We start from the raw sequence: 15,425 nt of genomic DNA, 5'->3' as shown, positions 1-15,425 counted from the left end.
TTAAACAAACTGCCCAGCACCAATTTCAGGTCCCATTGTGGGACCATTGATTTGCATAGTGATTGGAAGCATTCCATATCTGAGAAAAAGCCATGCTTCCAGTAACATTTTTTATTACATATTTGCCAAATAGTGGTGAACTTGTTTCTGATAGCAGGTAGATAGTGCTCAGAGGTAGATGCTTAAGTGTAGCCACTTCCAGTTTGGTTTTATGTGCCATAATTTTCTGCCAGTTGCTCAGGAGTTACTGCACTTCTACAATTAATATAGACTAAAGTCATGCACCTTTTTGTTGTTAGACCTGTGTACCAATCTGATGTATATCAACCTCCAATGCAGTGGACTGAACAAGCTCACCACTGGCCATGTATTTCCAGAGTCAACACCAGTATTCTGGGGAGCATGTGATGAATTGTGCTGTGGTGGTTTGGGCTGTCCTTGCCCTTACTTGAACCTGCCTCGAATTATAGTCCGCTACCACGTACCAATGCGGCACATGCTGTTTCCTGATGAACTCCTTCCATCCCCCATTGTGGTATTCAAAACTCTGTTATTCTCAAATGAAGAACGATAGTGGATATTCTTAATTTGTGCTTCATCCAAGGAGAGGTTATCGAGAGTTTTTTGAACGTGTGTGTCATGGCATAGCTTCTGAGTTTTGCTTTTCAGCAAGCTGACTTACCTTGTCATGTAAGTAAAATTTTAAAATTTCCCAACTTCATTTACAGCCAAGAGCAAAAGTGCCACGGTGTTAGAATTATAATGTACACTCATCATATGCTCTGCAAACCAGTGTTTCTGTTTATACGCTGTTGTACATATTGATAAAATACAGCTCATCTCTGGAAACAGCTACTATAGGTAAGAGGAGGAATGTAATGTAGTGGGAGTCTTTTTATAGGGTACAAACATGAGGTCTTGGTCATGAGGTGACGACTTTGCTATTAGCGCTCAGCTAGTAAACAAGTGCGTGGAAAACCTGCACTAGTTCTAAAAGAAAACCACCCTGGTGGTCCAGAACTCGAACCTAACCTTACAATTGCATTCCCCAAGTAACCTCAAATACTTTCTTTTTATTATGCCATGGACCAAACAGGGAATACTTTTCTCTACGTTTCCTTTTTCTAACTGCTAACATAATAACCTATGTGAATGTCAATCGCCATCAACTAAGCCACTTCTTATTCACGAGGTTTTGCTCTGTTATTCCAGAAGTTGTTTTTTTTTTCCCTCCCTCAACTTCTAATGTCAATTGAGTGCTGCATTCCTTTACTGCTTTGTGTGAATAAACAGACAGCCTTTAACAAATGGAAAGCCAGTTCTGTCATGCTAGGGAGTGTTAAGCATTATTTCTCCTCTTCATGTGGGTGGCAAAAGCTGAAAGGAAGCCGAATGGGTGGTACTGGGGTTTTCTGCTGTCTAAATTCTGTCCTGTTATTAATGCTCCTATTGCCCAATCCAGTGCCATTTCTCCATCTACCACACCAGCCTGGCTCCAGTGCAAATTCCACATCAGAGGACAGTGTTTTTCAGTTTTCGAGCGGTAGGGTTCTGAGGCTGAGCAGTAATGACTATGTTTCGTGACTCCATTACAGCCATCTCTAGCTTCAGCTTTCTATTTCTCTTTCCTTTTCTCACTTTTTCTCTCTATTTTCCTTCATCTTTAATTGCTTCCTTGTGTTACACACGTTTTTGTTCCAATCACTTCCCTCTATTACTCATTCATTACTTACATTTTTTCATTGCTTTTCACTGCTTCATGATGTTCTTACAAACCCAAAAAACACACACATGCGTTCTTTCTTTTTCAATCAGAAAGACTTAAAAGCTCTTAGTACCACCCCTCAATAATAATAATAATAAAAATAATAAAAAACAGTGTACAATGCCGATTTCCCAGCTTTGCTGAGAGAGCTTCGTTTGTGTTTTTGCACATTGGTTGGCAGCAGTTGAGCCAGTTTGGGTTTGTGGCAGACATTTTACCATACTGTAAATCTGAAGAAACCACACAGCAGCCATGTTTTCCATCCAGAAGGTTCCTGGTCATAATATTTATTTCTACGAATGGTTCTCATATTCTGTAAAAGTAAACTTCTCTTGTTCTCAGTTATGCACATTGTAGATTTTAGGGAACAAATTCCATTGTTTTTAGCATCAGCTCGCAAATATTTTAAGATGTATTTGTGTTGTTTCATTAGTGCAGTAATAGTGAAAGGTGACTGGTTTTATATGTCTCTGATGAACAGAATTTGCTGTGCCATCTAACTTCAAAAGATGAGGGCAGTATGGTGCATGCTTTAGAGAAATATGCTGGCTTCCCACCTCAGCAGTATTATTCAGAAAGCCTTAAAAAGGTAAAGAGATCACACTATTGGTTTACCTACTGTAATCTTGTATGGGTATTTAATACTTGTTATTAATCTTCAATTTTGTAGCTTGTCGAGTTTTGTGTCCATTAAAAGTGCGTGGCTTTGTGTTGTAGATGGTGGCATTACTGAAAACGGAGGTCAATAGTAGTCAGATCACTTTATCAGCCTCATTAGAAAGGTTTGTAGTATTATGCACACATTCAACACATTCAGCCACTTTGGGTTTTTAAACATGAGGTAAGGTCAACTCGCACCCAAAACATTTTGTGTGTGTGTGTGCGTGCGCACGTCTTAAAGCATGGATGTGCTTATTAAACGCTTCAGTCCACATCAGCTACATACAGTAAGACACACAATTTGAGTTTTTGCTTTGTTGACTTTTTTCAAGAAAAAATACTGACTTCAAATTCGAATCAGAATGGTCAAGTTGTGCCTAAAGTCAACTGATCGCGTGTGTGTTTTGTTGGTTTCTTTCACACACAGCAAGAACTTTCTAATAAAGCGACCAAAATTGCCTATCAAGTGATCGATGAAACTGACAGTATCGTTGTACATTTCTTTAAAAAAGTAGAAATAAAAGGCAACGTGGATAAACATCCGTAAAACAATTCCTCATAACATTTTAAAGCCATGATGTACAGAACATCACACAAAGATATAGGAAAAAATGTCTAAAAACATTTTGGTGCAATAAACCTAAAACAATTAGAAAATAAATAACTGTAGGCAGGATTTGCGCTTCACATGTCAGCAAATCAAGTACAGCGCAACATCGATGCACTGACAAACATTTATTTTTTACAGAATAAAATTCTATAAACCTTTACAGAAGATCAATATTGTTCAATACTTAAACCTCTAAAGCTGAGATGCTCCTGTGTCGGTCACGGATGATGGAAAGTGAAACTTCAATCTGTCACAGGGGGGTTGGATTTATTTATTAATGCACGTTAAAAATATTCATTAAAAGCTTCTTTCTTTTCACATTTTTATTTACAGCATTATCATAACAGGCTGTATAATAACTTGGGAGAAAACCAGTAGTTTCTTTGTGAAATCAGACATTGAGCACCCCCATATAACCAAAATGGTGCGATCCTTCGTCTCAACACCTCCGCAAAGATTTGACTGTGAGATAGTTGAATTAGGATCCTCCTATCGACCCATCGGATCTTTCATTACTCAGGATCACCCCTTTATTTCACATGATTTATGTCTTAATCGCATCTCCTCTGTGTCCATGTTTTGCTTTCATTGCAGGTGCACGTTTGACAGCATTCATTCGTTATCAGTAGCCTGTATCCCCTTGGTAACATGTCCTGAGGTGGCACCTCTTATTGGTTCTCTGCTAAACCATTGTAATTCGTGTCACTGTTCTCAGCTCAGTGCAGAGTTCATAAAAGCAGTTGAAACAGCCTGGCTCAGGTAAAGCTTTTACAGTGAACATTATACGCAAACTGCATAAAAATATATGAAAATTCGAAAATATACATTATGTACAAATTAGATATATAAGCAATCGAGCTCTTTCTCTTTTCTCAGTAAGAAGCTGGTGATTGAGGATGAAGCTGTGATGGCTCTGTGGTGTGTCAGCCTGTCCAGTTTAGAGCGGGCAGTTCTGTTTCTGTTTGAGCGTGTTCTTTCTGACCCCAATGTTACGAAGGATCTGGAGAACGTCGTCACGGACTCCTTATTGGTAAGTAATTACGATCTTCATCACTAAAAATCAGTCGTGAAAGTAGTTTTTTTTGAGTATCTGTACTGGACTAAAGTATTACCATTTGGGAAAACTAACTTTACTACATTTTAAAGTCAAATATTGTACTTTTTACTCAACTACATTTTGCAAAATCAGTCGTTCCTTTTTATTTATGAGAATGAAAACTTCAATGTCAAACACATAGCAAGCCACCAATCAGGGTAGAGCGCACGCTGTTTCGCTTGGTGGTATCTACTTACCTCCATCATACAGTTCAGCATCAGTTCAACAGCAAGCAGAACATTTAGAGAGAAATAAATGATGGAAGAAACTCCTGACTCGAACTCGACACAATTTTTTTAGCAGTTGTGAAGAAGCTTTTGGGCTCGTGATCATTTTAATAGACATCAATCATTGTTTGACTAAGTATATGATATTAAGGATATATGATTATATATCATTAATTAGACTTTACAATCAAAGCTGCTTCCAGTAAACCAGTCTTTATGATACACACTGTTATTACTTTTTAACTGTGTAATAATACTACCTGTGTGCAATATTTCCTGTGATACGTGCAATAATACCTTCAAAACGTGCGTAACCAATTACTAGTGGTCCCTTTTTTTCCTTATTTGTATTTATACATTGTGTTGTGTATATACTGTATATTATAGTATGTGTCTATTCTTTTATATATTTGCATTTATTTTTTCTTTGCTGCTGTAACAGAGAAATTTTCCCACTGTGGGACGAATAATCTTATCTGATGTATGAATGATATTAATATCATTTTATTAATAGATTGTTGTGCTAAGAGTAACATTAGTCTTTTATTACTTTAATTAACTGAGTTGATTAAGAGAGTATTGTGACAAAAATGATAATAGGAACCGATGATCAAGATTAACGAAAACCAATATGGCGGCAATATATTAACGTGCTTGAAATGTCTTTATGTACATGATGCGCGTTATTAAATGAGAATGTACATTCACGTGTTTTTGGAGGTATTTTTACACAACAGCGTTGCCACGATTTGTTTGATTGGTCATGCGGATCGAGATAACCTGTAATGCGGATAAGGAGGCGGAAGCCGAAGTAAACGCAAACAAAGTTTATTGAGAATACTCAGTTTTTTTGAGAATACTCAGTTTTATTAAAAATACTGGGCAGCAACGAATAAACGTGGTGCAGACAGCGTGAACATGGAAAACAGCAGGATCGGGGTAATCCGGGGGGCTGTTGAGAGAATGCAGAGTCCGAGAAGAAGGGTTCAGACCGCTATGAACCAACACATCGTTCAGCACACGATCAAACAATAACGTACCGCGAGTTTGTGGAGATGAGGGGCTTAAATAGGAGATGGGATGAGTGAGTGAATGAGAGTCAGGTGTGTGTGATCAGCATGACTAAGACGAGCTCCAAAAGCAGGGTGCTTCGGGAAATGCCGCCGCCGAAGGGGGCATGGCAGGGGGTTTTCTGACATAACCGATGTTAAGTGGCAAATTTGCCCCCCCTTGTGCTCAAGATATTGGGGTTCGGCGACATAAAAATCGACATAACCGATTAGAAAATGCTAAGACAAAGCGAGAATTTGGTGGTTCTACTTCAAAAACGTCGACTTAATAGGGTTGGCGAGTTAACCGAGGTCGAGATAAGTGGGTTCCACTGTACTTATAATACTGGATATTTAAGTACATTTGAAGGCAAATAATTTTGTACTTTTTTTATTTAGGTGAAAGTTTAAAGGGAGCACTTTTACTGGAGTAATATTTGACCTATTATATCGCTACTTTCTTTTAAGTACATGGTTTGTGTATTTCGTTCACCACTGCTGAAACCGTGACTGGGGAGGAACTCCAGCTGCACTGAATTGTATTTGAAAAGGTGCCGATTTCCATCTGTGTTCGTCATCTACCTCTTCCAAATAGTGCAGGTGTCTTATTGCAAACACTGTCAAATTTACTTAGTTGATTTTGGATCACGGATAATGAACCGGTTGTTTTTGTCAACGCGTTGTGTGTTTGACGTGGTTATTTTTGCTCACAACAGTCATGTCATAATATTTACACAAACTGCTAATGAGTTTCCATTTAAAATATTGAAGGTGAGTAACTAACTGACTTGCTCTGTAGGGGTGGAATGCATTGTAGTCATAAATGTTCCTTCTTGGGAGAATTGGGAAAAAGTCAAGTCAAAGAGGCTTTTATTGTCATTTCTACTATACACAGTGGTGCACAGTACCCAGTAAAAACGAGACAACGTTCCAGAACCCTGGTGCTACACTAAACAACATAAAGCTACATAAAGTGCATCGAGTGCAACCTAGTGCAAACAGTGCAGATGAAAATCAGTGCAGACAGACAGACAGTCAACACAAGACAAAACAATACACATAACACAAGATAGCGCCGACCAGTAAACCTACTGTATACTCTGAATATGTGTGTGTGTTCCAGTTCAGTTCTGTGTATTGAGGAACCTGATTGCTTGCAGGAAAAAGCTGTTTGCGGAACTGCTTTCTTGATGGCAGGAGGGTGAAGAGTGGGTGTGTGGGGTCATCCACAATGTTGTTGGCTTTGCGGATGCGGATAGTGTAAATGTCCATGATAGAGGGGAGAGAGACTGTGATGATCTTCTCAGCTGTCCTCACTATCCTCTGTAGGGTCTTGCGATCCGAGACGGTGCAGTTCCCAAACCAGGCAGTGATGCAGATGTCTCTCTGTAGAACATGGTCAGGATGGGGGAGGGAGATGAGCTTTTCTCAGCCTTCTCAGGAAGTAGAGACACTGCTTTCTTGATGATGGAGCGGGTGTTGATCCTCCAGATGAACACCAAGGAATTTGGTGCTCTTGATGATCTCTACTGAGGATCCATCAATGATCAGTCGCTCTGTGCTCTCCTGAAGTCCACAAACATCTCTTTGGTTTTGTCAACATTGAGAGACAGGTTGTTTGCTCCACACCAGGCTGTTAACTGGTTCACCTCCTCTTTGTATGCTGACTCGTCGTTCTTTCCGATGAGACCCACCACGGTCGTGTCATCGGCGAACTTGATGATGTGGATCGAGCTGTGCATTGCTACACAGTCGTGAGTCAGCAGAGTAAACAGCAGTGGGCTGTGCACACAGCACTGAGGGGCCCCATGGCTCAGTGTGGTGGTGCTGGAGATGCTGTTCCCGATCCGGACTGACTAAGGTCTCCCAGTCAGGAATAATTCACTGATAAAATGTTACGCAGCCTATAGTTTACAGGATGTGCTGTCAGGACTAGAAATCACGTTCCGTGCACACATACAGCATGAAAATACGCTTACGGATTGCACTGTAATAGACTTTCTTCTTGTTCTCTTTAAAGACCTTTAAGTAGGTATTTAGAGCAAATGAGTCTGTTTATATCTCCTTTCATCTGATTTAATTAACTCAGAGTAACAACATGCCTTCATTTGTTTCCCTAGTAAACATGTCTCCTCTTATTGTAAGAAAATTGCAAAAGTCTCAATGAGAGCACCTTAATCTCTCTGTTATATGTTTGTGCTCCAGGACTTATTTGACATATGTCAGATAATTTGCCAGCCCTCAACTCTTCGTTGCTGTTTTTGTCTTTGACAAACGCATTGTTTAAACTGCAATCAAAAGTGGGGAAATAGAGAGAAAAAAAAAAAAAAAAAAAGTTTTGCAGCTTTAATCCCCCTCCATTCGCCATTCTCAGAGTTTAGATTCAATAACAATAAACAGCATCACTCTACATTCTCATTGCCAAAACATTTTTGGCTAAGCTACAATTGACTATTCGTGAGATTTGTTAGGGAGCAAGACCCATAAAAGTAGTGTGGTTTCACAGAATTTTGACTTCAATACCAATAACAACTCTCATGATATTTGACACTATTTGGGGGGGGGGGGGGTGCTTTACTAGTAATAAGGTGTAAATGATTATTATCTTTTTATAAGAAACGTTATATGGCAGGTAGACAGAGGTAACTTCTTACATTTTCAAACCAGGCTCGTTACTTTAGTTTTAATCTATGTGGTAAAATTACAATATTTTTTTTCTCACTGCGCACCGTTTTCAGCCCATCAACCTAATTCTTATAATTGCGCTGCTTTTACAATCTACCACTGGCATATTATTTTCTGCCTCTCACACACCACAGACATAGTAGTTTATGAAGCAAACACCGAGCAGGCAGAAGGCAACAAGACATTTGGGGTTAACATGGATGAGACCGAGGGAGTCAGCGATGTAAACATGACTGAGAAAAGACACATTCCTGATCACCTGATCATCATCATCTTCTCTCTGCTTGTGTTCTATATGGTGTATGTTCATGCTGGAAACATTCATTAGGAAACAAAATAAAAAATTCTTTTTGTATTAATATGTTCATTAGAGCTGTCAAAATTAACCCATTAATAACAAGTTAACTCAAATTCATTTTAACGGCACAAATTTTATTAACGTGCGACTAATGCAGCGTGCATTTTTGTTTGACTGTTTTTTATAAATGAGAAATCAATAAATATAAAAGAGATATAAAATTTTGCAAGTATTTGCTTAACTAACACCAAAATCCGGCATGATGCGCCCAATAAACCCTCTGGGGTCGACAAACGCGCCGTCTTTTTTGATTGTACAGATAAGAGCAATACGTCATTCAAATCTGTAAAGGGTCTAGTTTTATTTGTATACACTCATAATAGCAAAACGCTGTGCTTTTGTAAAATAAAGAAAACAGACCAGGAATGCTCTCTGCCGTCTCAGTCATCTCTCTTCACAGACAGATAAAAAACAACCTGAATATCAGTGAATACCTGCCTCGCAGACTTATTAAATATATGAATAGAAAGCTTGAAAAGGCTACTTTTAAATAAACTAATTCACAGATAAAACAAATATATCTCTGATTATGTAATCCGTATGAAAGTTAGAAGAGGTACAGTTTCTCCAGTATCACCTCATTAACCGTCCATGTGGAAACATAGCAAAGGTTTCGTTTGTTGTCCTAATGATTTATTTAATTTAAAACACCATAATTACTTAAAAAAATAAAAATAAATAAAATAAAATAAAATTTTGTCTTAATGTTAAGTTTGGTTTCACTAATAATAAACATACATTTGCATAAAGCATTAATATTTGTCCATGTCCATGTTGATTAGAGAATTAAAAACTTAATTATTCATTTAAGGCACATTTGGAACAGATTAAAACGAGCAATCAAGTTGCAAATAATCATGATTAAATATTTTAATCTATTAAATTGCGAATAATCATGATTAAATATTTTACTCTAAATGATATTTTAATACTAATATGACATGAGGTCCAGTTTGAGGTCCAGTTACCAGCGTGACACTAAAACAGGTTATTTTAGTATTCGAGTATTCTAGCGATTAATCCATCGATTAATCAAGTAATCTGAAAAGTTTTATCAAATATACAAGATAAAATAAAACAGGTCTATTAAATTTAACAAGAAATTTGTTTCCTTTTTTATATAAATGTAAATTTCTATTGCTGAAATTGCAAACTTTATACATTTTGTGATGTCATTATGGAGGACTAGAAGAGGATCCCAGCAACAACCTGTGCAACTCTGGTGAATTCCATGAGATACTGTGTGTGTGTGTGTGTGTGTGTGTGTGTGTGCGTGCGTGCGTGCGTGCGTGCGTGCGTGCGTGCGTGCGTGCGTGCGTGCGTGCGTGCGTGCGTGCGTGCGTGTGTGTGTGTATATATATCGATCAAGATTAGAGAACAATTTATAAACAATTGAACAATTCTGAAATAATGTCATCTTCACTGCTCAACAGTTGAAGGAGTTTTTGTCATACCATGCTACCAGAACACCTTTTCCACAAAATAACTAAGGCATTTAAAAAAAAAAAAAAAAACATTATTTTGCAGAAAACACACTGATCAAAATTAGAGAACACTTTCAGATACCTCCCAGTTATTGGTGTTAATCTGGTACCTGGTGCTAATTTCCTTGATTATCTGTCAACACCTATTTAACTGGCAGCCTAACTTCCAGTTTTACTGACTCTGCAAGATGGTGGGCCGTTCTAAAGTGACTGAAAGCCTCCGGCAGCAGGTTGTCCAGATTAAGGCCAAAGTGATGACCCTATTAGCCAGAGCAAGACAAGTTGGTCGTTCCAAATCTGTGATTTCAAGAATATTGAATCTTTACAACATCACAAACTCATTCAAGTCCGCCAAGAAGGCTGGTCGTCCACGGAAGACAAATACAAGAGAGGACAGGATACTGCGGAGGATCTCAATGGGCAATTGTTTCCACACTGCAGCTGGAATTGCTCACCAGTTCAGCGCTGAACAGGGTAAAGATCTGTCTCGTCATACAGTGTCTCGACGTTTAAGAGCATTTGGACTGAAAGCCCACTCTGCAGTGACCAAACCTCTCATTAGCAGAAAGAATCAAAAGGCTAGACTAAGCTTTGCTGAGGAGCATGTTGTGTGGACGGAGGAGAACTGGTCCAAAGTTCACTTCGGTGATGAAAGAAAGTTTCATTTATTTGGGTCCGATGGGAAACATTATGTTCAGCGAGAAACTGGAGAAAGACTGAACCCAAAGTGTGTAAAGAAGTCAGTGAAAAGTGAAGGAGGAAGTGTCATGGTTTGAGGCATGTTTTCTGCAGCAGGAGTTGGGCCTCTTATACAGCTACATGGCAGAGTGAATGCAAATGTTTATCAGAACCTTCTTCAACAACATATGGTTCCTTTCCTGCCTTAATCACCCAATCAGCCCGCAGTGTTCATGCAGGACAACGCTCCATGTCACACAGCAAAACAGGTAAAGCAGTTCCTTGAAACTAAAAACATTGAAATAATGACAACAAATAATGATTTAGAGTCCTGCTCAGAGTCCTCAACCCAATAGAGAACCTCTGGAAAATCCTTGGCGACAAAGTTATGGCCAAGAACCCCACTACAGTCACCGAACTGTGGAGCAGACTGGAAGAAGAGTGGACCAAAATCACACCAGAGCAGTGTGAGAGACTAGTGCTGTCCTGTGGCCGCAGATGTGCTGAAGTCATTCAGAGCAGAGGCCTGTACACTTCCTACTAATTGCTGACTGTTGTAACCTTCAGAAAATTTTTTGTAATCTTTTTCCATGCTACAGCCATTGTTGTTCTCAAATTTTGATCAGTGTGTTTTCTGCAAAATAATGGTTTATATATATATATATATATATATATATATATATATATATATATATATATATATATATATATATATATATATATAAAAGTAATTAGTGACCAGGTACATTACCTACACCATGCAGTACCACAGTTGTACTTGCTATAGATATATCTTTTTTTTAAATAGTTTTTTAAATAAAATTCAAGATCGTAAAAAATCTCATGAGACAGAGATGAACTATATATTATAAGGTACTCAGTGAGATCATCTCTTTTTCTAATTTCTTTTTTGAAAAAAAAAAATATATACCGTAATTTCCGGACTATAAAGCGCACCCATATATAACCCACTGAATTTGACAAAGATTTTTATTTTTAACATAAATAAGCCGCAGGTGTCTACACCGTACCTAATGAACTTTACACAGTCTTTAACGAAAGACACTAAATGCAATATGTTGCGCTTCTATTAGGTGCATAGCGGTATTTTGGGAATAGGCTGCCACTGCATTTTTCCGCTATTACTGCGTGTGTGGAGACTGAGGATTATGTCCTTATTATTTTCTGATGCTCATTTCTAAGTTTCATTGACTAACCCGTAACGCTGTTGCCAAGAAAAATAAAAAAGCACGAGTTTTGGAAACTTGTCTGTGCTTATATGATTTCTGTTGTAACTGGAGTTAGCAAACTATCTCTTCACCCAGACTCAACGCGTTACAACGGCTTGTATCTAAAGAGTAGCCGACCAAGAAAGTCATTGTTCACTGTCTTCCTCCTTCCTTTCACAACTACAGTGGTACCTTGACCTACGAGTGCATTAATGTACGAGTTTTCCGAGGTACGAGCGGTCACTCGGTCGATTTTTTTGCTTTGTTCAAAAAATTTAGGTACGAGCTCGAGACGCCGCTGCTAGATGGTGAAGCGAAGCCAGAAAGCGAAGATTGTGACGAAAATTAAGATAAGCAAAGAAGAAAAAGTAAAAATGTTAAAGTTTAGGGATACGTAGTGTACAGAAGTGATATTAAAAAATGAGTTTTCCCTCCGCTTATCGCCTCTGCCCCCCCTCCACACACACACACACCCACCCAACCGGCATTTGCGTTAACTCAAGTTGTCTCATCTCCAAGGAAAATACACTGAATAAAACCTTATTATGTTTTTATACAAGATTTGTTATTTAGAAATGTATTTTCCAATTTAATAACATAAAACATAAAAACGGGGTGTCATTTTGTGGGTTGGAACGGATTAATGAATACATTTTCAATATGGAAAACTAATTTGATGTGCAAGCAAATTGAGATACGAGCTCGTCCACGGAACGAATTAAACTCGTAGGTCAACATTCCACTGTATTTCTCTGGGGAGTTTATCTTTTGTCATCGTCGTGCGCCACCGGTGAAAGTTTTTTCTCCCGATGCCGTGCAGCTCAGAACACAGGTTTCCGTTCGGAAATTTCATTGGTCTAATGTTATGTCGCTCAGTTTTTTGGCTTGAAGTTTGTGAAGTCAGGAAAAAATCCATAAATAAGCCGCTTTGTTGTTTAGGCTGCGGAGTTCAAAACGTGGGGAAAAAAGTAGCGGCTTATAGTCCGAGAAATACGGTGTGTGTGTGTGTGTGTGTGTGTGTGTGTGTGTGTGTGTGTGTGTGTGTGTGTGTGTGTGTGTATATATATATATGTGTGTGTGTGTGTATATATATATATATATATATATATATATATATATATATAGAGAGAGAGAGAGAGAGAGAGAGAGAGAGAGAGAGAGAGAGAGAGAGAGAGAGATAGATAGATAGATAGATAGATTTTTTTTTTTTTTTTTGTACATCTAATCATGCAGTTAAACATTTATGGCCATTAACTTGGGCCCAATTTGACTTGTTGGTAGCACTTGGTCTAACTATTTTTTTATAGTAATGTGCACTTCCTTAAAAAGGCTACAGTGAAGCATTTCATGATTAGTTTTAGTCAACTAAATTACAGAGACTAATCCGATTAATACATTTTCTCATATTGAAACATTTGACAGTATAGTTAGCTAACCTGTTCACTTTTGAGCTCTCTGTGAAGGGCAGGATGCTTTTCAGGAAGATGCTTTGCTAATATCTTCAACCTGTTTTTTTAGATTATCATGTTCATCTGCATGGTAGACAAAACATTCCCAAACTTAATTCCTTGACTCAGATATGCTGCAGGCATGAAAGGAAACCAGGTGGATTTATCTCCAAAGTGATTTTATCACATTATACTGTGTGTGTGTGTGTGTGTGTGTGTGTGTGTGTGTGTGTGTGTGTGTGTGTGTGTGTGTGAGATTTGTATCACTGCACACACTTGATTAGCGGCATGTATGTGATTCACCCAAGGGAAAATGACATCATTGTGTTAAGGTCATACAAAGGACCCAAAGTATTGGAAAGTTGGAATCCAACTGATTTTATTATTATTTTTTTTTTTTTATGATTGAAGGTAATATTGTGCAACCCTATGAGAAAACCTACCAGCTCTTAAAATTTCCTCATAAACATTAGACATAACCTAGAACGCTTTGCATTTCCAAACACCTTATGGTTGGGTTTTATTCATTTTATGTATAAAATATTGGTTTTATTAATTTGGCTTTTTATTATTTATTTATTTATTTATTTATTTATTTTTACTTTTTACAAGAAGTAGTATGCTTTGGCAGTAAGCAAAACTCATTAAATCAAATTCCAGCACCTTACAACAAAAATGAAACCTTCCAGAAATAAAGGCATGATCTTTATTTGTTGTGCAGGTCACACTTTTTAGATCACACTTAGTGACTTGGTTATTTGAATAATGCTAGCCACAAAATCATCCATTTACTGGACCCCATTGTTTTCATTTACTTCTTATTATGTCCTAAAAAAAAGCAGGTGAAATGGCTAAAATGCATTGCCTCTTGATGTGATTGTGAGTATGGGTGAACATCTCCTCTCTGCTCTGCAGTGAACTGGTGTTTGGTAATCTGCAGTTCCACAGTGACCCGGAAAAAGTGAAATAGTTCCTTAAATTGAAGTGTCATATTTTTATAAACATGCATTAGCATATACACTGATCGTCTATGACAATACATATTAAGTAAATGAGGCTTGCCAATCTCTAAAAGTGTGTAGATCCCTCTTTGTATAGCCAGAAATGCTCTGACCTGAGGCATGGACTCTATAAGACCTCTGAAGCTGTGCTGTGATACTTGGTTCTAAGATTTTAAATCCTGTACGAGGCGGGACCTCCATGGATTGGAAATATGAGGAATTTGGAATTCTCCCATAATCAGCGTTAACATTTTCAGCATTTCGTACATTAGCTGTTCTATGGGATTAGACCAGATGAACTAGCCTTTACTCCCCACCTGCATTAATATGTTATGGATATCTATCACCCTGTCACTGGTTAACTGGTTGTTTCACCTTGGGTCACTTTTGGTAGTTATTAACCACTGCATACCAGGAACATCCATCACTAATGCTTTGACCTATTAAAATGGGATTGAAAAATGGGATGAGGGATTTGATTGTTTTTATGTCGTAGTTTGAGCCATGAAGATGACCAAACATCTGTACAATTGCTGTCAAAGCGTCCCGTGGGTGTCACCTGTTTGTTCATTTCTATACTTTGTTTTCTTCTGACCCTACTCCGTTACAGTTCCTTGTAGTGAAATAGTTTTAAAGTTACTGCCCTTACATTTTGCAATTTTTATTTACATTTTTTTTAAAGAAAGGATCAATGAGCAGCGTCTGCTGTTTGTAGCTAAAACATCTCTTTTTATTGGAACAGCAAATTGGCAGCTCTTGCAAGGCGTCGAATAGCAAGTGTTACGGGAATATCTAAGATGCTTCTTGTTGGTTTTGGGGGGTGAAAGGGGATGTGTGTGTGTGTGTGTGTGTGTGTGTGTGTGTGTGTGTGTGTGTGTGTGTGTGTGTGTGTGTGTATGTGTGTGTATGTGTGTGTGTGTGTGTGTGTGTGTGTGCGCGCGCGTGTGTGTGTGTGTGGAGATGAGAGGAGCTCATTGTAGGGTTTTTAGCAGCCAAGCAAACGCAAAGCAAAACAACATGTAACTTCTTTCCATCACCTACATAAATACATACTTTGCTTGTTTGATCAAAGGGCACAGTTTTTTTTTAAAGGGTTTTTTTTCTTGTGTCTGTTAAACAGTTTGTGTTTTACTGC

General features: G+C 38.1%; 1 protein-coding gene across 6 annotated transcripts in view; it reads left to right on the top strand.

Annotated features, from left to right (window-relative positions):
* Positions 1–15,425, top strand: part of fancc (FA complementation group C) — a gene marked incomplete at its 5' end in the record, with an annotated part of 63,739 nt that overhangs the window by 13,506 nt on the left and 34,808 nt on the right. For all 6 annotated transcript variants that reach the window (XR_014535577.1, XR_014535578.1, XR_014535579.1 and 3 more), the window contains 4 exons: positions 2,247–2,354; positions 2,483–2,547; positions 3,630–3,794; positions 3,912–4,065. Coding sequence is in view for 2 of the 6 variants with exons in the window: in XM_083553674.1 (XP_083409800.1) it covers positions 2,247–2,354; positions 2,483–2,547; positions 3,630–3,794; positions 3,912–4,065 (492 nt within the window). The remainder of the gene's footprint in view (positions 1–2,246; positions 2,355–2,482; positions 2,548–3,629; positions 3,795–3,911; positions 4,066–15,425) is intronic.

Source organism: Silurus aristotelis (assembly GCF_946808225.1).
Source record: "Silurus aristotelis genome assembly, chromosome: 11".
Taxonomy (NCBI): Eukaryota; Metazoa; Chordata; class Actinopteri; order Siluriformes; family Siluridae; genus Silurus; species Silurus aristotelis.
Note: the sequence above shows the minus strand (reverse complement) of the source record. Positions and strands in the feature narration are given on the sequence as shown.